Here is a 22,682-nt window from a genome sequence, read left to right on the forward strand (position 1 = left end):
GAAGTGTTTAGAACGTTATGACATGTTTAGAACACTATGCCGTGTTTAGAACATTATGACGTGTTTAGAACATTATGACGTGTTTAGAACACTATGACGTGTTTAGAACACTATGACGTGTTTAGAACACTATGACGTGTTTAGAACATTATGACGTGTTTAGAACACTATGACGTGTTTAGAACACTATGACGTGTTTAGAACACTATGACGTGTTTAGAACATTATGACGTGTTTAGAACACTATGACGTGTTTAGAACACTATGACGTGTTTAGAACATTATGACGTGTTTAGAACACTATGACATGTTTAGAACACTATGACATGTTTAGAACATTATGATGTGTTTAGAACGTTATGATGTGTTTAGAACACTATGACATGTTTAGAACATTATGATGTGTTTAGAACACTATGACATGTTTAGAACACTATGACATGTTTAGAACACTATGACATGTTTAGAACACTATGCCGTGTTTAGAACATTATGATGTGTTTAGAACACTATGACATGTTTAGAACACTATGACATGTTTAGAACATTATGATGTGTTTAGAACACTATGACGTGTTTAGAACACTATGCCGTGTTTAGAACATTATGATGTGTTTAGAGCACCACGACGTGTTTAGAACACTATGACCTGTTTAGAACACTATGCCGTGTTTAGAACATTATGATGTGTTTAGAACACTATGACATGTTTAGAACACTATGACATGTTTAGAACACTATGCCGTGTTTAGAACATTATGATGTGTTTAGAACACTATGACATGTTTAGAACACTATGACATGTTTAGAACACTATGACGTGTTTAGAACACTATGCCGTGTTTAGAACATTATGATGTGTTTAGAGCACCACGACGTGTTTAGAACACTATGACCTGTTTAGAACACAATGACGTGATTAGAACACAATGACGTGTTTAGAGCACAATGACGTGTTTAGAACATTATGACGTGTTTAGAATGTTATGACGTGTTTAGAGCACAATGACGTGTTTAGAACGTTATGACATGTTTAGAACATTATGACGTGATTAGAACACAATGACGTGTTTAGAGCACTATGACGTGTTTAGAACATTATGACGTGTTTAGAATGTTATGACGTGTTTAGAGCACAATGACGTGTTTAGAACATTATGACGTGCTTAGAACGTTATGACGTGTTCCTATGACGTGTTTAGAACCGAGGTGAAAAATGACACTTTTATTGCCCCTCACATTGTCTCTCTCTTCTTCCTGCCCTGCCCTTCCCTGGTCTGCCCTATCCTGTCCTAACAATGTCCTTCCCAGTCTGGAGTTCACTAATGGAGAAAGAGAAAGAGAACGAGCGAGACAGATAGAGAATGGTAAGAGATAGAACGAGAGACAACGAGAGAGAGAAAGAAGAAAGAGAAAGGATAGAGGGAAAGAAGAGAGTGAGAGAGAAAGAAAGAATGGGGAGAGAATATGTTAACAAGGGTATTTGGGATTGTAGCGGGGGCTCGGAGTTGTATTGAAATGGGTGGGTGGGGGGCTTAATCTTGACAGTTTAAATGCAGCAGGGCAGCTGTGCCTGGTAAACACACATTCATCATTTGGGGTTGGGGGGGGGGCACTGGCATTACCGCAGTGACAATCAAGGAGGGATGGAGGGAGGGACAAGGGGAGGGAGGGGGAGCAGAGAGGGGGGTTAAAGAACAAGATCCTTCTTGCTCTTTATTAGATATAAATGGGAGTGTATTTACAGTGGCCATGAGAGTCAGACAGAAAAACATCACAGACTAGAGTTACTTACAGACAGGCCGTTAGAATTACATACAGACAGGCTGTTAGAATTACATACAGACAGGCTGTTAGAGTTACATACAGACAGGATGTTAGAGTTACATACAGACAGGCCGTTAGAGTTACATACAGACAGGCCGTTAGAATTACATACAGACAGGCTGTTAGAATTACATACAGACAGGCCGTTAGAGTTACATACAGACAGGCCGTTAGAGTTACATACAGACAGGCCGTTAGAGTTACATACAGACAGGCCGTTAGAGTTACATACAGACAGGCTGTTAGAGTTACATAAAGACAGGCTGTAAGAGTTACTTACAGACAGGCCGTTAGAGTTACATACAGACAGGCTGGTAGAGTTACATACAGACAGGCTGTTAGAGTTACATACAGACAGGCTGTTAGAGTTACATACAGACAGGCTGGTAGAGTTACATACAGACAGGCTGGTAGAGTTACATACAGACAGGCTGTTAGAGTTACATACAGACAGGCTGTTACAGTTACATACAGACAGGCCGTTAGCGTTACATACAGACAGGCCGTTAGAGTTACATACAGACAGGCCGTTAGAGTTACATACAGACAGGCCGTTAGAGTTACATACAGACAGGCCGTTAGCGTTACATACAGACAGGCCGGTAGAGTTACATACAGACAGGCCGTTAGAGTTACATACAGACAGGCTGTTAGAGTTAACTACAGACAGGATGTTAGAGTTACATACAGACAGGCTGTTAGCGTTACATACAGACAGGCTGGTAGAGTTACATACAGACAGGCTGTTAGAGTTACATACAGACAGGCTGTTAGAGTTACATACAGACAGGATGGTAGAGTTACGTACAGACAGGATGTTAGAGTTACATACAGACAGGCTGTTAGAATTACATACAGACAGGCTGGTAGAGTTACATACAGACAGGCTGTTAGAGTTACATACAGACAGGCTGGTAGAATTACATACAGACAGGCTGTTAGAGTTACATACAGACAGGCTGTTAGAGTTACATACAGACAGGCTGTTAGAGTTACATACAGACAGGCTGTTAGAGTTACATACAGACAGGATGTTAGAGTTACATACAGACAGGCTGTTAGAGTTACATACAGACAGGCTGTTAGAGTTACATACAGACAGGCTGTTAGAGTTACATACAGACAGGCTGTTAGAGTTACATACAGACAGGCTGTTAGAGTTACATACAGACAGGCTGTTAGAGTTACATACAGACAGGATGTTAGAGTTACATACAGACAGGCTGTTAGAGTTACTTACCCTTTAGAAGACATCAGGGGCTGTATGTATCAAGTGTTTCAGAGTAGGAGTGCTGATCTAGGATCAGGTCCCCTGTCCATGTAACATTGTTAATTGTGATCTAAAAAGGCAAAACACATCCTGTCTCCTACTCTGAGAAGCTTGAAACATACTGCTCCAGGTCATGTAGCATAGGCTACTTGTGCCTTTCTGACGACAGGAGGGATATGGAGTGAACAGGATGGATATGGAGTGAACAGGAGGGATATGGAATGAACAAGAGGGATATGGAATGAGCAGGAGGGATATGGAGTGAACAGGAGGGATATGGAGTGAACAGAAGGGATATGGAGTGAACAGGAGGGATATGGAGTGAACAGGAGGGATATGGAGTGAACAGAAGGGATATGGAGTGAACAGGAGGGATATGGAGTGAACAGAAGGGATATGGAGTGAACAGGAGGGATATGGAATGAACAAGAGGGATATGGAGTGAACAGAAGGGATATGGAGTGAACAGGATGGATATGGAGTGAACAGGAGGGATATGGAATGAACAGGAGGGATATGGAATGAACAGAAGGGATATTGAGTGAACAGGAGTGATATGGAGTGAACAGGAGGGATATGGAGTGAACAGGAGTGATATGGAGTGAACAGAAGGGATATGGAGTGAACAGGAGGGATATGGAGTGAACATGAGGCATACGGATTGAACAGGAGGGATATGGTGTGAACAGGAGTGATATGGAGTGAGCAGAAGGGATATGGAGTGAACAGACAGGCTATGGAGTGAACAGGAAGGATATGGAGTGAACATGAGGGATATGGAGTGAACAGAAGGGATATGGAATGAACAGGAGGGATATGGAGTGAACAGGAGGGATATGGAGTGAACAGGAGGGATATGGAGTGAACAGAAGGGATATGGAGTGAACAGAAGGGATATGGAGTGAACAGGAGGGATATGGAGTGAACAGAAGGGGTATGGAGTGAACAGGAGGGATATGGAGTGAACAGAAGGGGTATGGAGTGAACAGAAGGGATTTGGAGTGAACATGAGGGATATGAAGTGAACAGGAGGGATATGGAGTGAAATTGAGGGATATGGAGTGAACAGGATGGATATGGAGTGAAATTGAGGGATATGGAGTGAACAGGACGGATATGGAGTGAAATTGAGGGATTTTGAGTGAACAGGACGGATATGGAGTGAAATTGAGGGATATGGAACAAACACCTTGTGTTTGGTGTAAGAGAGGTGTAAGAGATGTAAGAGAAGGGATGAAGTATGTATGAGGGAGAGAGATTACATAGGCGACAAGTTGAGAAAATTGAAGAACGTAGCTTACTGTAGAAGACTTGCATGTGGTGGTTTTGTATCTTTCAGCAAGGCTTGTGAAATCCCCCACAAGTCCCCAATCTCAGACTCAGCTCAGTGATTCAGATCTCAAGCCTGAAGCCTAGACAGCGGAAATACAGTAGGTCTCGGTGTGCTGCTACTGTATGTCAGACCAAGAAAGCCTATGTACGTTTGAGTAACCATTAAGACTTCTAAAAGTGAAAAACCTAGTCATGCTGCAAGGTTATGCTGTGTTGTCATTGTGCTATAGACCATGGTCATCGATACGTTGGCACATTTACTACACATAGAGGTGTGAGCGATGCAAGCCTTAAAGCAGCGTGTGACTCAACATGAATCACTCATAACAACCAAATGACATTGACTGTAAGCTTATGAGATTATATCGTTTGTGTATTCTTGCACTCGCCCTTTGAATTCACTCCCTGATGTTTCAAACACTTACTTCGTTCAGAAAACAGGGCCCTCTTTACTAAATAGTTTTATGGGCATGGTTTTGAATAATATTGCATGTAATTCGTTTGCTAGTACATAATCTGTCCACCAGAGGGGAGCAACGGACTCCTTTATTTCTCTATGAGACTGACTGTATAGCCATGCTGTAGACCATAAGCCAGGTTCCCCAAGCTACAGTAGGCTATCACCCACACTGAGAGTCACTGTATTGTTGTCACAGCCAGTGCTATTTATAAAAGCCCTGATTCAGCTCCAGCAATGTTTCCATTCTGGAAGAAGAACAAAAAATGTGTAGTGCGCCAGGTAATGTGGACCTGAGGAAAAGAGGGATGTCAGTAGTAGGACTACTGGGACAGAAAAATGTTACCATCATACAGGTCAATATACAGCAGGCTTCTATGGGGAGGTAGTGATCAAATCATAATAATGTTGATGATGCCATTATGCATTATCATTATGATGATGGGATCTGTTTTCTAAAATAATAATATATGGCATTTAGGATACACTTCTATCTAAAGCAACTTAGAGTAGTGCGTGCCTTTTCGTGTGGGTGGCCCCAGCGAGAATCCAACCCACGATCCTTGGCGTTGCAAGTGCCATGCTCTACCAACTGAGCCAAACAGGAGAGTTATGGCCATCTGAAGATTATGTTTCACACACTATATAGGAATGGCTGCTTTATTGTGATTGTTTCAAATGACACCCTAAAAATATGAGTTGCATTGGGAACATGGTTACTGAGCTAAAGATGCTCGGTCCATGTATTCAAATTACCTCCAGTAGCGATTTTAGCATGTAAATTTTGGTGGGGCAAACTCAAAAACATTTTTGGGGATGCATGCCAGCAAAGCTACTACATAACACTAAACAATACATTAATTGCACTGTAATGGTGACAAACGCTGCCCACAAACTGTTAGGGCCTACATAAAGCTGTCCCAACAGCAGAGCTTTCTTTACAGCACCATGGAGTAAATCCTTACCACTGCTACACCTGGCTATCAGCGGAGCCTTGTCTGGCAGCGAAACAGTTAATTCAGCCTCATTTACTGCCTTTTAAAAAAACATAGCTTATATGGCTGACCTGCTTAAACAAATGTGGTTTCTACTGACAATTGAGATGTACAAACTATGGCATAAGGGGACGACAAACGGATAAGAGGCAATCCGTAATTTAGATAAAGACATTAATGAGCGAGCTAGGATGGACGTAGTCAATATAATTATTTGTTCAGCACTTTTGAAATGTACAGCGTCAGAATTCAGAACATGGGCCATTCTAGAGTATTCTCTACAGTATTCTCTACAGTATTCTCCCTGTACACCAAGTCAAAACTGTAGGATAAATAAAGTGGGCATATAAGCAGACAATGAAAGCCCTTCAAATATTAGATTTACATTTACATTTAAGTCATTTAGCAGACGCTCTTATCCAGAGCGACTTACAAATTGGTGCATTCACCTTATGATATCCAGTGGAACAACCACTTTACAATAGTGCATCTAAATCTTTTAAAGGGGGGGGGGGTTAGAAAGATTACTTTATCCTATCCTAGGTATTCCTTAAAGAGGTGGGGTTTCAGGTGTCTCCGGAAGGTGGTGATTGACTCCGCTGTCCTGGCGTCGTGAGGGAGCTTGTTCCACCATTGGGGTGCCAGAGCAGTGAACAGTTTTAACTGGGCTGAGCGGGAACTGTGCTTCCTCAGAGGCAGGGGGGCCAGCAGGCCAGAGGTGGATGAACGCAGTGCCCTTGTTTGGGTGTAGGGCCTGATCAGAGCCTGAAGGTATGGAGGTGCCGTTCCCTTCACAGCTCCGTAGGCAATCACCATGGTCTTGTAGCGGATGCGAGCTTCAACTGGAAGCCAGTGGAGAGAGCGGAGGAGCGGGGTGACGTGAGAGAACTTAGGAAGGTTGAACACCAGACGGGCTGCGGCGTTCTGGATGAGTTGTAGGGGTTTAATGGCACAGGCAGGGAGCCCAGCCAACAGCGAGTTGCAGTAATCCAGACGGGAGATGACAAGTGCCTGGATTAGGACCTGCGCCGCTTCCTGTGTGAGGCAGGGTCGTACTCTGCGAATGTTGTAGAGCATGAACCTACAGGATCGGGTCACCGCCTTGATGTTAGTGGAGAACGACAGGGTGTTGTCCAGGATCACGCCAAGGTTCTTAGCACTCTGGGAGGAGGACACAAGGGAGTTGTCAACCGTGATGGCGAGATCATGGAACGGGCAGTCCTTCCCCGGGAGGAAGAGCAGCTCCGTCTTGCCGAGGTTCAGCTTGAGCTGGTGATCCGTCATCCACACTGATATGTCTGACAGACATGCAGAGATGCGATTCGCCGCCTGGTTATCAGAAGGGGGAAAGGAGAAGATTAATTGTGTGTCGTCTGCATAGCAATGATAGGAGAGACCATGTGAGGATATGACAGAGCCAAGTGACTTGGTGTATAGCGAGAATAGGAGAGGGCCTAGAACAGAGCCCTGGGGGACACCAGTGGTGAGAGACAGATTCTCGCCACGCCACCTGGTAGGAGCGACCTGTCAGGTAGGACGCAATCCAAGCGTGGGCCGCGCCGGAGATGCCCAACTCGGAGAGGGTGGAGAGGAGGATCTGATGGTTCACAGTATCAAAGGCAGCAGATAGGTCTAGAAGGATGAGAGCAGAGGAGAGAGAGTTAGCTTTAGCAGTGCGGAGAGCCTCCGTGACACAGAGAAGAGCAGTCTCAGTTGAATGCCCAGTCTTGAAACCTGACTGATTAGGATCAAGAAGGTCATTCTGAGAGAGATAGCAGGAGAGCTGGCCAAGGACGGCACGTTCAAGAGTTTTGGAGAGAAAAGAAAGAAGGGATACTGGTCTGTAGTTGTTGACATCGGAGGGATCGAGTGTAGGTTTTTTCAGAAGGGGTGCAACTCTCGCTCTCTTGAAGACGGAAGGGACGTAGCCAGCGGTCAAGGATGAGTTGATCAGCGAGGTGAGGTAGGGGAGAAGGTCTCCGGAAATGGTCTGGAGAAGAGAGGAGGGGATAGGGTCAAGTGGGCAGGTTGTTGGGCGGCCGGCCGTCACAAGACGCGAGATTTCATCTGGAGAGAGAGGGGAGAAAGAGGTCAAAGCACAGGGTAGGGCAGTGTGAGCAGGACCAGCGGTGTCGTTTGACTTAGCAAACGAGGATCGGATATCGTCAACCTTCTTTTCAAAATGGTTGACGAAGTCATCCGCAGAGAGGGAGGAGGGGGGGGGGGAGGGGGAGGAGGATTCAGGAGGGAGGAGAAGGTAGCAAAGAGCTTCCTAGGGTTAGAGGCAGATGCTTGGAATTTAGAGTGGTAGGAAGTGGCTTTAGCAGCAGAGACAGAAGAGGAGAATGTAGAGAGGAGGGAGTGAAAGGATGCCAGGTCCGCAGGGAGGCGAGTTTTCCTCCATTTCCGCTCGGCTGCCCGGAGCCCTTTTCTGCGAGCTCGTAGTGAGTCGTCGAGCCACGGAGCAGGAGGGGAGGACCGAGCCGGCCTGGAGGATAGGGGACAGAGAAAATCAAAGGATGCAGAAAGGGAGGAGAGGAGGGTTGAGGAGGCAGAAACAGGAGATAGGTTGGAGAAGGTTTGAGCAGAGGGAAGAGATGATAGGATGGAAGAGGAGAGAGTAGCGGGAGAGAGAGAGCGAAGGTTGGGACGGCGCAATACCATCCGAGTAGGGGCAGAGTGAGAAGTGTTGGATGAGAGCAAGAGGGAAAAGGATACAAGGTAGTGGTCAGAGATTTGGAGGGGAGTTGCAATGAGATTAGTGGACAAACAGCATCTAGTAAAGATGAGGTCAAGCGTATTGCCTGCCTTGTGAGTAGGGGGGGAGGTGAGAGGGTGAGGTCAAAAGAGGAGAGGAGTGGAAAGAAGGAGGCAGAGAGGAATGAGTCAAAGGTAGACGTGGGGAGGTTAAAGTCACCCAGAACTGTGAGAGGTGAGCCATCCTCAGGAAAGGAACTTATCAAGGCGTCAAGCTCATTGATGAACTCTCCAAGGGAACCTGGAGGGCGATAAATGATAAGGATGTTAAGCTTGAAAGGGCTGGTAACTGTGACAGCATGGAATTCAAATGAGGAGATAGACAGATGGGTCAGGGGAGAAAGAGAGAATGTCCACTTGGGAGAGATGAGGATTCCAGTGCCACCGCTGGCTCGCTGGCTCGATGCTCTAGGGGTATGCGAGAACACGTGGGCAGACGAAGAGAGAGCAGTAGGAGTAGCAGTGTTATCTGTGGTAATCCATGTTTCCGTCAGCGCCAGGAAGTCTAGGGACTGGAGGGTAGCATAGGCTGAGATGAACTCAGCCTTGTTGGCTGCAGACCGGCAGTTCCAGAGGCTGCCGGAGACCTGGAACTCCACGTGGGTCGTGCGCGCTGGGACCACCAGGATTAGATGATTACATTTCTCTAAAACAGGCTATAGGCTACATGTGCACCTCCAAGTCAGAACAGCAGGCTAAGTTATCAGGGCAAAAGGGACCACATTATCAGGGTGAGGCACATGGGCTACTAACAGCTTACTACACAACATACACTTAGTTTTACTTTCTTAGCTGCAGAATACATATCTCCCTGGCATATTACATCATTTATGGAGCAGCATACAATACATTTTTGGACTCACCTTGTTGTGCTGTGCTCACTTGAACAGGAAGGTGGCACGGCAGTCCTTGTGGACAAATTTTGTCATCAAACTTTGTTATCAAAGTCTGGCATTCTCTGGATGTATGGTTCTTTCAATACAACTGGGAACTCTGAAAAAAACAAGGTTGAATCATGGAAGTTTGCGATCTTCAGGTCAGAGCACTAGAAAGATGCCAGAATTCCCAACTTGGAATTCCGAGTTGGATGACCATTTAAAACTTATTTTCCCAGTCGGACCTAGTGTTTTTCTGAGTTCCCAGTTGTCTTAAACTCACTGAAGTCTGAGATTTCCCAGTTCCGAGTTTCCAGTTGTTTTGAACGCGGCAGAGGTCATGCTGGATTGATAGCATAGTGAACATATTCAACCTTTTCTGGTCCATGGCATGTGAGTGTTTATCCTTTTAAGCTTGGAAAATAGACTCTTAAACCCAGACTTGGACCACACACCCACTCCACTGAATAGCAGGCTAGTGATTGCTTTACAATGCTTGCAGTTAGCCACTGATTCCTTCCAAACCACTCATTGTTAAATTTGTGATGTCCAACTTGTTGTGTAATGTTTATGTCCAATGACCGATGAGCACTGATACGTGTTATCTATAATTTCTCTTCATATGACAAGCATTGAAAATAATTTGCCAGTTGATTGTCAACGCGATTCACGATGATGACTGCTAGCTAAGATTTTAAAAGTTTGATGTTGATATGATCAGTCCAATCAAAGCTACGGTAGCTATAACGTGATTTGACGTTATTTTATCTGTGGCCAATGACCTTGAGGCTTCTTGGATGGACACTTCTAATGTAACTCTATGGCAGCACTCAAGGGCCTTGAATTTTTTAGCTCTACCCGTAGATTTTACAGTGACGTAGTGTCCCCATGAGTGACAGAATGCTCGTTATGGAGCACACCTGTCACCATTGTTACTCGCACCTGCGCGTCAACAGACTCACCTGGACTCCATCACCTCCTTGATTACCTGCCCTATATATGTCACTCCCTTTGGTTCCTTCCCCAGGCGCCATTGTTTCTGTTTCATGTCTGTGCGTTGTTCGGGTTTCTTGTTTTGTATTATGTTTTTATTTATTAAATGATTCACTCCCTGAACTTGCTTCCCGACTCCCAGCGCACACATCATAAGAACATTACAAACCGCTGGCTACCCCACCACCACAGAAAGCCCTGAGCTAGGCTGAAACACCTGCCTTTTGGAGCTGCCTTACTCAACAAACAAAAAAAAGACTGTTTGTATGCGGCTTTATTAACAATGATATATATATATTTTTTTTACATTGTTTGCAAACTGATATGTGACACGTGTTAATGCCAAAGTAACATGCAAAACAGATGGGGCCCCCTGAATGATGTGTCGCAATTGATTACATCTAAAAGAATGTGAATTGTTTTCAAAGCTATGCAAGGACAGAGTTTGAATGTGGGTCCAGTTACTATGGAAAAAATATACCTTTGTCCAACAACTAAACTGGAACGTTACAACAACCTAATTCATCAACTACATCAATCCTCTCTAAGTTATTTCAAAACCTGGGCATGAGATTCACAGAGTTGACACTTTGGCAACCACAGCTAAGGTCAATGGCTGTAATTTCAGACACCAAAATCCAGTGTGCAGTAATAAGTAGTCTTTCGGTGGCCTATGACTCTCACCGTAGGATTATTTACTTGTGATTTTGTCCCATGATATGATTAGCTTCTTAGATTCCCCATCACAAAAATACTTGTGTCTATTTTCATCATCAAGGCATTTTTCAGGGGTGATATGTTGGCCAGTGTGATTGGGTTGCATGGGCCTAGCTTGTTAAACTCTGCAGCTGTTGTTGGTGGAAGTATCCAAGGAAACAGAAGTAATTGATAGACCTATTGGTTTACCCTGTATATGACACTGATAGGGAGGCCATTTGACTGCTTATCTCACTGTTTACATTCACAACTTTCAATTCAACTCTGTGTGTGTGTGTGTGTGTGTGTGTGTGTGTGTGTGTGTGTGTGTGTGTGTGTGTGTGTGTGTGTGTGTGTGTGTGTGTGTGTGTGTGTGTGTGTGTGTGTGTGTGTGTGTGTGTGTGTGTGTGTGTGTGTGTGTGTGTGTGGCCAGGAGGGGGCCATCAGGATCAAATATGAATCGGTTCAGGACAACATCATTTTTCCCTTGCACTCTGCACCAAGATTACTTTTCCATTTGTAAAACAACATGTCACTTCACAGTCTCATCAATAAAGTTATGATTAGATAAATGTAGTTTGGACCATTGGACAGTTGTAAACATGACAGATAATCAATGAACCCATATGTTTTGAAAACTTGTCTCTTCCTCAGGTGTATGGCTCCCTGTCCTTCCCTGTCCTCCTCACTTCCACAGTGACACATTTGTGATTGACATAGACACTGTAATCTCCTTGGTTACCATGAACCTGCTCTCCTTTACTCTCTCTCCTTCTCTTTCTCTCTCTTTCTCTCTCTCCTTCTCTTTCTTTCTTTCTTTCTTTCTTTCTTTCTATCTTTCTTTCTTTCTTTCTTTCTTTCTTTCTTTCTCTCTCTCTCTCTCTCTCTCTCTCTCTCTCTCTCAATCCATCAATACTTTTATTACATCAGCAGTTGTCACTAAGTGCTTATACAGAAACCTAGCCTAAAACCTTAAAGAGCAAGCAATGCAGATGTAGAAGCACGATGGCTAGGAACAACTCCCTAGAAAGGAAGAAACCTAGGAAGAAACCTAGACAGGAACCAGGCTCTGAGGGGGGGCCAGTCTTCTTCTGGCTGTGCTGGGTGGAGATTATAAGAGTACATAGCCAAAGGCCAGATCGTTCTTCAAGATGTTAAAATGTTCATAGATGACCAGTAGGGTCAAATAATAATCACAGTGGTTGTAGAGGGTGCAACAGATCAGCACCTCAGGAATAAATGTCAGCTGGCTTTTCATAGCCGAGCATTCAGGGATCGAGATAGCAGGTGCGGTAGAGAGAGAGAGAGAGAGAGAGAGAGAGAGAGAGAGAGAGAGAGAGAGAGAGAGAGAGAGAGAGAGAGAGAGAGAGAGAGAAACACTATGTTTCCCTCTCCTCTCCACACACTGTCATGCTCTCTCCCCATTTCCCAGATCCTCAAAAAGTTCAACAGCTGCATAGAGAAATACTCATATTTGTGAAGTTTCTTGTGATTAGCCTTTTTAAGTTATTGAGTGTTTCAGTATTTGGGTAATTCATAATTCAGGGCCAAGGCTAGCCAGGCTAATACAGTAGCGTCCTAAAAAAACTATACACTACATTAGACAGTACGAAATGAACAATGGTGTAGCTATTTAGTGCCTAAAATCAACCGGCTCGCATCTTATCTCATCAGGCTGTAATAGAAACATCTGGAAGCCTTCTAGTTTTTAGAGAGCATAAAGGTTAGCAAGCAACACCTTTAAAAGAGCAGTTACAGTATTTATGTTACTGTATTTTAACAAGACTTGAAGGGATAGCGTGCGAGCAGGTCAATTTCATCCCTGCTATGACACAGGAAACTGTTTTGACTGTTGCCAGTGCAGCAGGACTCAGGCTGAAACATCCTCCCTGGTTTATTTCTGTCTGGGAGGCAGCGGAGTGTACACAACCGTGTGTGTATGTAGCTATGGTGTGTGTGTGTGTGTGTGTACGTGAGTGTGTGTCTGTGTGTATATGCCTGTAAGATTACAGTACACAAGTTTCCAGCATGTACATACTGTATATGTGTTTCCAAGAGATAGGACCTCCTCTCGGGCCCAGAGACTTTCCTGATACCGCCATGAAGCATAGCCGGAGCAGCATGCAGCGGCTCTAGGATCGGGGTTATTCTGGTGCCGCCGGCCTGCCCAGTGCTGATAGAAAAGGATTAATGAGCCAGGGACGCTCATCACTCGTAATTAGAAACAACACTAAAAACTATTTCTGGGCCTGTTCCTATGGAGAGAACTTGACCTGCTCGGTGCTAGTCAAACCCCCCCATACCCCCTAGCCATGCGGCAGTGGATTCCTGCAGGGTCGGAGTAAATACAGGCCCCATAAGTCTTGCTGCTATGTGACAAAAGGTTCAATGGACGAGTGAAAATAATTCACAACTCTGTTTCGGTGTAGCGGCGATGTGGCTATTCACATTTCAGGAGGCTGTGATAACTTGGAGAAGGGCCACTCTTTATGGACGGCGTGGTGGCGTTACACTGTGGTGAAACTGTTGGTGTTGTTATTGTTGATGTTTGATAATGTACATAAAAATAAAATTGAGAGAAAATTGTGTGTGCTTACAGTCAATGCGACCAGGCAATTGAATCAAACGGAAGAAGATACAGATACATTTTTCCATACACAAAAACACACGTAACCCCAGAGTAAGCTTTTAGCCTCTCTGTTTATTTCAAACATCACAAGTAGGGTAAGGGATTACAAAATGACAGTGCTTAAACCGAAACGATTTAAGAATAGAGGAGGAGAGGTCATAGATCCTTCATAAGGGGGAATATTGAGCAGGTCATGCAAAAAGCTGTTGTCAGGGAGAAGGCCTCCGTTATAATAGCACCCTTTGTGTGAAAAAATAAAATCCAGCTGTCCATCCATAGGTCAGTGCAAAAATAGTAATAGATATATGCATAGAAAGAAAGTTGTGAAAATAGTGTATGTACTTTAACTGCGGAACTATAGACAGACACAATGACTGACTGTACAGTACATACACTTGTATAGTGACCCCCCTGCTCTCCCCAGAGTCTCCGAGCCCAAAGCAGAAACTCTTAAACAGGTCTAGCCATAAACAGTCCCACATCAAATATGACAGGTTTATATGATCCCCTTTCAGGGGGCTGTCACTCAAAACCGCCTTGACAAAACACAAATGTACATTCGAAATGGCACCCTATTCCCTATTTAGTGCACTACTTTTGACAAGTCCTATCAAAAGAAGTTTACAATGTAGGGATTAGGATGTCATTTGGGGCATCACCAAAAGCATGAAATCTTGACCTCCACAGTGAGAGAGCAGCATTGGATAGACAGAGAATGGACTGGGGACACACAACAGACATGCTTTGTTTCCCAACCAGAGAAGAAGAATAATGTTCAACGTTTACATTTATCAATCCAATACCATGTACTGTAATTATTTAAAAAAATGAAGAGCCAATATGTGCCATTAAGGACATAGGATTAGGAACCAGTGGATATAAATGGCAGTTCTATATTTTTTAGGATGTGTACTTTATTGTAGATGGTTATCATTTCATATAAATGTACAAGCTACAAATGTGTGGTAAACTGTTATAGACCTTTATCATACCCAAATACAGTGTTGTAGAGCACCAATATACACCAATGTACTATACATGATCATAGCAACCATATCATAGCCAATGTACATGATCATAGCAACCATATCATAGCCAATGTACATGATCATAGCAACCGAAGACAGGAAGTATAGGTGAGAATTCTGAAAATATAATTTCTCAACCTTATACATAGAGATCTTTTGTGGTTAAATAAATGCTTTGTATTCTCTTTACCTGTGCAAACGCTTACTTTGCAGTCTCCCTCGACGATCTCGTTCTTTCTTGAGAGGACTATATGTTTTGGGTGCAGCAGTAGCAACGGTATACAAACTATATGCAAAGTAACTACTGTTCAAACCCCAAGGACACTACGAAACAAATATTATGATTGCGCGTGCAAAGGCATAACAAACAAAACATTTTCCTAATTGATTCAGACATTACTGTACGATTCCATGTTATGTCTTTGTTTCTGGGTGGTATTCATTAGGCACTAAATGGAAGAAAATTGACCGAAACAGGGAGGGATCACTTGGACTGAAAAACGCCCTAATGAATACGACTCTGTTTAATTTTTCGTTGTCTAATATGCCATTTGTTGAGTTGTCATGCTAACGCTAACACTAACGCTAATGCTAGCTAGGTCCAAAACTAAGGATCAACATAATTAGCAGCTAAGTGGCTGCAAGTCGTCTTGTTTGAATCAGCATGCATTATGCAAGGGAACATTTCAATGACTCATCTTTTGTTGATATTCAAAAGTTCAGCGTGGGATCATGCACACTCCCACAGCCACCGTAACAGAGAGTTCTGTGCGGAATAGGCCAAGCCTACATTTCACGTAGGTTCTCAATTCTCCTTTCTAATGATTCAGCACCAGATCAAAGTCACATTAGTACCCCTTTCCTGCAGTCAAATGACCAGATCGCCCTCTAGTGGTCTGATGGGTGGAACCCTATTCATATTTTTCATAATTTCATAATTACTAAACTTTCTTTTTTTTCACGCTGAAAATCTGGTGTTTCTATATCAAACAATTTTGTTATATTTCAGTCTTCTGTGATGATTATAAAGTGTGAAATTGGGATGCAAATACATTTCTATTCTATATCTGACATGGTACAGGTGTCTTCTTTTTTTAAGCCCATAACCATGTGTGTGAGGTGTATACTTTTGTTTTAAAGAAGATTTGTCTAAGACTACCAAGAAACAAACTGTGCAAACTGTGTTAATATCGCTTCGAAAGTATCACAGAGTTGACTACTGATGCTGAAGGGTTGATTTGTATCCGCAGGACGTGAAGTCGACCCCAGCCTGCTCGGCTGCTTCTGTCTGCATGCGATGATGGCCTGCACTGTGCAGTGGCGCAAACAGGCCCCGTGGTGAAAAGACAGGAGTTAGTTAAGGCATCAATAGAGGCACTAGTACTGCACGTGACAGCCGAGCTTGGCGTTACGCGAGGCAGCGGAACAAGAGCTGCTCGTTAGCTTAGCGGCAGGGCTGGGAGGTTTCAAAATATTAGAAAGGGGTTACAGTACCTTGCTTCTACCACAGTCTCTGGATACAATGTCTCATTTGATGCCAGAGGCCCAATTCACGGACAGCTGTTACCTTGTGATGTAGTAAATCATACTAGGCCATACTCAGAGAGCAAATGTAGTAACATACACTACAAGGGCAACTACACCAAAATAAATCTAGAGAGGTTAGACACTACATTCAAATGGGACAAGTTAGAAGCGGGAAAACTATTTCAAAAGGAACAGGAGAGACTATAGCAGGCAGTGAATAGTCCTCAAATCTACTTTACAACTGAAGTAATACTTAAAACAGGATAACCATCATTTTGTTTGAGGAGCAATCTGCTTTCAGTAAACTTGTGGTACAAAGCTCTTTATGGCAGTTAATGTATTACTAAAAACAAATGGTATGGTTGATGGTGATGGGAGATGGAAAAACACAGTGACAAAACAAAAAACACAGACAATGTGAATGGTTTCAGGTATTTTTGAAGATTAAACAGAACAAATATATATACACAGACAACTAAGACACACCAGTGCCAAGAATTTTACATAAAAAACATATATTTTATCAATCTAACTTGTGCCAAACATACACTACATGACCAAAAGTATGTGGACACCTGCTCATCGAACATCTCATTCCAAAATCATGGGCATTAATATGGAGTTCGTCCCCCCTTTGCTGCTATAACAGTCTCCACTCTTCTGGGAAGGCTTTCCACTAGATGTTGGAACATTGCTGCGGGGACTTTTTTCCATTTGGCCACAAGAGTATTAGTGAGGTCGGGCACTGATGTTTGGCGATTAAGCCTGGCTCGCAGTCTGCATTCCAATTCATCCAAAAGTTTTTAGATGGGGCTGAGGTCAGGGCTCTGTGCAGGCCAGTCAAGTTCTTCCACACCGTTCTCGACAAACCATTTCTGTACGGACCTTGCTTTGTGCACGGGGGCATTGTCATGCTGAAACAGGAAAGGGCCTTCCCCAAACTGTTGCCACAAAGTTGGAAGCACAGAATCGTCTACAATGTCATTGTATGCTGCAGCCTTAAGATTTCCATTCACTAGAACTAAGGGGCCTAGCTTAAACCATGAAAAACAACCCCAGACCATTATTCCTCCTCCACCAAACTTTACAGTTGGCACTATGCATTGGGGCATGTAGCGTTCTCCTGGTATCCACCAAATGCAGATTAGTCCGTCGGACTGCCAGGTGGTAAAGCTTGATTCATCATACCAGAGAACGCATTTCCACTGATCCAAAGTCCAAAGGCGCCAGGTATTGCGCATGGTGATCTTAGGCTTGCGTGCAGCTTCTCAGCCATGGAAACTCATTTCATGAAGCTCCCGATGAACAGTTATTGTGCGGACATTGCTTCCAGTGGCATTTTGGAACTCAAGTGTTGCATCCGAGGACAGTCTATTTCTACGCACTACGCGGCCCCGTTCTGTGAGTTTGTGTGGCCTAACACTTCGCGGCTGCACCGTAGTTGCTCCTAGACATTTCTACTTAAAAATAACAGCACTTTTTATTTACCCTTTATTTAACTTGGCAAGTCAGTTAAGAACAAATTCTTATTTATAATGATGGCCTAGGAACAGTGGGTTAACTGCCTTGTTCAGGGGCAGAACGACAGATTTTTACCTTGTCAGCTCGGGGATTCAATCTAGAAACCTTACGGTTACTGGCCCAACACTCTAACCACTAGGCTACCTGCCGCCCACTTACAGTTGACCGGGGCAACTCTAGCAGGGCAGAAATTTGAAGAACTGACTTGTTGGAAAGCTGCCATCCTATGACGGTGCCACGTTGAACGCAACTAAGCTCTTCAGTAAGGTAATCCTACTGCCAATGTCAGGCTATGGAGATTCCATGTTTGTGTGCTCAATTTTATACACCTGTCAGCAACGGGTGTGGCTGAAATAGCCGAATCCAGTAATTTGAAGGGGTGTCCAAATACTTTTTATATATATATATATATATATAGTGTAACAGCTCAATGGTATGCGTAAAAAAAATACAGAATCGATAACAACAATTAATTAAAAAAAGGTTACTTCATGTCAAATCAGTGGCGAACTGGAAATGTTTTATCGTCATTGAATACCCATATATACACATAAGATCAAGCTCCCAGCCGCATTCCACTCAGAAATTATTGCACAGTAAGCCACTTTGGGCTTGTCATGGTCACCCCCATAAACCCCTGTATAAAAATAGAACAAGAACATTAACACACCAAACAAGTCTTCATCTTTTCTGACAGGCACCGCCTCGGCCAGCTCGGCCCCAGCCTGCCTGCAACAATAACCGTGAGCCACAGCACAGTGTGAGTCTGAAGAGTCAGTTTCTCTCACTGCTAACCTGCACAGTACATGCTGTTTTTTTTTCTTCAGAAATAGTTAATCTATTTTCCTTTCTTTACATGTTTTTGCTCCTCCATGGTCATGCACGACAGCTTCCCACTGACCGTTTTCTCTCTCCAACACTCTTGTTCCTCCAGGAAGCCAGCCAGTTTCGGAACAGCAGGTATTCTGGGGTGTTTCTCATCGCCGTTGACCCAGAACCTTGGCACTCCTGTGACAGTCCCAGAAGAGCATGACTAGGAGATTCTGAAATAAAGTGATTTCGCTCTCAGAATCAGCCTGTCAAGAGTAGCCCGTAGAGTGAGTGGGATGTCCTCCTAAACCAGGAATGGCAGGTGTCCTCCTAAACCATGGTCTCCACCCCGATGAGCTTTGGCGTGAGGATGCGCGGTGTGATGCCGTTGTTCAGGTCCTCCTCGAACTCCAGCAGTTGGCCCATGAAGTTGAGGTTGGGGGAGATGATGGGCCGCCGGGTCTTGACGAACTTGTAAGCGTCCGTCATGGTCATCCAGGTGTGCTTCATCAGGTAGGCAATGACAATGGTGGCCGAGCGAGACACGCCTGCCTGGCAGTGGATCAAGAGGCCCATGTCCGCTTGCCGTGCTTCCTCTGAAGAGAGAGTAGAGAGAGGAGCATTTTTGTCTCTTTAAAATGGGGCTCAAATTAAACATTGGACAAAATAGACTTTAACAACAACAGAGGAGCATTTTCATCTCGTCAGAATAGAACTCGTCATGGTAACATAAAACATGACTTCAATAACATCACATTCATGTTTTAGTCATGTAACTAATGTCATATTTTTCACTGCAGTCCACTCACTCAAAACCTACACTGTGCAATACTGTATACTAATGGTAGTGTTAACAAATCCATAATTTCTAAGGTCAGACAACCTGCACAGCCTCTGATCGATAAAAACAAGCCATTTGAATATGTATCAACCAAGCTAAATCACCGGCTAACTCCAATCCTAATGTGGCTTGAAAGAACATTATAAAACAGAATCGATTCAATGAGAAATGAGATCCCACCGCTGCCACAGACTGCAACCTCTGCCCCTGCCCTCCCGTATACACTTCCACTGTACATACCACCATGCAATGACTAGACTTAGCTAACTTTTCCTGCGTACCGATGAATTCAAACGCCTCCTCAAAGTACTGCCTCAAGTTCTGCTTGTTGCTGTCGGTGGCTGGCAGCCGCTTGTAGCTGAACAGGCCTGTGTCGTAGTGGTAGAGCGGCAGGTGGGTGGTGACGTTGAGCACAAAGCCGATGTTGTAGCGCTGTAGCCTGTGGGCGTCCTGCGCGTCGTGCTCGTTGCCCAGGTACAGGAAGGGCAGGATGGGCGTCAGCTCGGCGTCCTCGATGTCCGGCGTGGAGGGCAGGGACATGGAGTGAGGTAGTGCCCCCGTGTGGCCGGAGGCCCCGCTGACGCCTATGCCTGCGTCCAGGCTCTCGTGGAGGTGGAGGGAGTGGTCACACAGGTTCTGGTGGTTCTGTCTGAAGCAGCTGAGGCCCCCTGGGTAAACAACAGAAAACAACAGGTTGAGTCAGTGGAAAACAAATACGTTTATATCCTGTGACACTTAAGTTAACATCTGCAGGTATAATGCCTTATCCTTTATTACGATGGCAGGTCACGACTGGTAGTTGGGGAGTTTTGACTGGAACAAGTCTGCTACGTGTCTATTGGAGGAAAGTATTACTATATTGAACTATCAAACAACAAATCATGTCCATCCAAATTGTCTCTAGCTAATATTCTGTTGTTTTTCCTTCTTTCTGGCTCATCTCTCCTCCTACTTTAAAAAAAAGAGGGACAATGACATTTTGCATATTAATCTGATAGGGTGGCAAAATAGGTGACCATATTATCATAGCATAGACTTTCATGGCCTGATGTCAAACACTGAGACACTCCAAGCCCCCAACCAACCATTCAAGCCATATCATTTGTTTGCCATTTGAATTTTCCGTTTGAATTGGATATCACATCAGTTTGTAGGGAGGGCTTTGCACTTCATCTGTTTCTCTGTCGGGCTAGATCACCTAAAGTCCTGTTCATCTGTTTCTGTCTGTAGGACTAGATCACCTAAAGTCCTGTTCATCTGTTTTTGTCTGTAGGACTAGATCACCTAAAGTCCTGTTCATCTGTTTCTGTCTGTAGGACTAGATCACCTAAAGTCCTGTTCATCTGTTTCTGACTGTAGGACTAGATCACCTAAAGTCCTGTTCATCTGTTTCTGTCTGTAGGACTAGATCACCTAAAGTCCTGTTCATCTGTTTCTGTCTGTAGGACTAGATCACCTAAAGTCCTGTTCATCTGTTTCTGTCTGTAGGACTAGATCACCTAAATTCCTGTTCATCTGTTTCTGTCTGTAGGACTAGATCACCTAAAGTCCTGTTCATCTGTTTCTGACTGTAGGACTAGATCACCTAAAGTCCTGTTCATCTGTTTCTGTCTGTAGGACTAGATCACCTAAAGTCCTGTTCATCTGTTTCTGTCTGTAGGACTAGATCACCTAAAGTCCTGTTCATCTGTTTCTGTCTGTAGGACTAGATCACCTAAAGTCCTGTTCATCTGTTTCTGTCTGTAGGACTAGATCACCTAAAGTCCTGTTCATCTGTTTCTGTCTGTAGGACTAGATCACCTAAAGTCCTGTTCATCTGTTTCTGTCTGTAGGACTAGATCACATAAAGTCCTGTTCATCTGTTTCTGTCTGTAGGACTAGATCACCTAAAGTCCTGTTCATCTGTTTCTGTCTGTAGGACTAGATCACCTAAAGTCCTGTTCATCTGTTTCTGACTGTAGGACTAGATCACCTAAAGTCCTGTTCATCTGTTTCTGTCTGTAGGACTAGATCACCTAAAGTCCTGTTCATCTGTTTCTGTCTGTAGGACTAGATCACATAAAGTCCTGGAGGTAATGTCATATTTCTCATAATTTAAAGATTGAGAGAAACATTCAAAATGTCCCCAAGACAATCGACACAGCGTTCTTTCTGAAAAATAGCTATCATCACTCTCCTCAGCGCCAAAGATGGCGGCCAAATAAAGATGATAAATGTTGAACATGTGTCTCGCTGGACATCTGCACTCCTTCAAATAAACCCTGTAACATAACGTTAACACACACAGGGCCTGAGAGGGAGGCAAATACTGTCAGTTACTGTCAGTTTCAGTTAGTAGGGGGGGGGGGGGCTTTGCACCTGTTGTCATGACGCCATTGACACCCTGGAAGGGGCGAGGGGGGGGATGCATTGAGGCCTGACATAGAGTATCAGTTCATGTATTGTTTGCATTCATCAGTCCTGTTCATCTGTTTCTGTCTGTAGGGCTAGATCACCTAAAGTCCTGTTCATCTGTTTCTGACTGTAGGACTAGATCACCTAAAGTCCTGTTCATCTGTTTCTGTCTGTAGGACTAGATCACATAAAGTCCTGGAGGTAATGTCATATTTCTCATAATTTAAAGATTGAGAGAAACATTCAAAATGTCCCCAAGACAATCGACACAGCGTTCTTTCTGAAAAATAGCTATCATCACTCTCCTCAGCGCCAAAGATGGCGGCCAAATAAAGATGATAAATGTTGAACATGTGTCTCGCTGGACATCTGCACTCCTTCAAATAAACCCTGTAACATAACGTTAACACACACAGGGCCTGAGAGGGAGGCAAATACTGTCAGTTACTGTCAGTTTCAGTTAGTAGGGGGAGGGGGGGGGGGCTTTGCACCTGTTGTCATGACGCCATTGACACCCTGGAAGGGGCGAGGGGGGGGATGCATTGAGGCCTGACATAGAGTATCAGTTCATGTATTGTTTGCATTACAAGATCTACAAGAGCTGACATCATGCCAAGTGAGGTGATCATATGGCCTCACCGGCTTCACCATGGAAACGGGGCAGTTGGGGATCTCCTATCAACTGTCGACTAGGGAGGATGTTGTAAATCATAACAGGGTCATAAAACCA

The 22,682-nt window shown here is 44.1% G+C and overlaps 1 protein-coding gene and 1 long non-coding RNA gene across 4 annotated transcripts in view; both read right to left on the reverse strand.

The window, feature by feature from the left end:
• Positions 1-13,883: 13,883 nt before the first annotated feature.
• Positions 13,884-17,137, reverse strand: LOC123727265 (uncharacterized). The gene is made up of 2 exons (XR_006759144.1): positions 15,807-17,137; positions 13,884-15,770 (listed from the first exon to the last, which is right to left on the reverse strand). It is a non-coding gene; the product is annotated as an uncharacterized lncRNA (long non-coding RNA).
• Positions 17,138-17,338: 201 nt separating this feature from the next.
• LOC106571212 (dual specificity protein phosphatase 10) overlaps positions 17,339-22,682 on the reverse strand; it is an 11,564-nt gene continuing 6,220 nt past the window's right edge. For 2 of the 3 annotated variants that reach the window (XM_045695608.1, XM_045695609.1), the window contains exons 3-4: positions 19,840-20,226; positions 17,339-19,313 (exon numbers count right to left, since the gene is read on the reverse strand). In XM_045695608.1, coding sequence (XP_045551564.1) covers positions 19,048-19,313; positions 19,840-20,226 — 653 coding nt within the window. In that variant the 3' untranslated portion in view covers positions 17,339-19,047. The remainder of the gene's footprint in view (positions 19,314-19,839; positions 20,227-22,682) is intronic. The other variant, XM_014143997.2, reaches the window with a different exon arrangement.

This window comes from Salmo salar, chromosome ssa15, assembly GCF_905237065.1.
Source record: "Salmo salar chromosome ssa15, Ssal_v3.1, whole genome shotgun sequence".
NCBI lineage: Eukaryota > Metazoa > Chordata > Actinopteri > Salmoniformes > Salmonidae > Salmo > Salmo salar.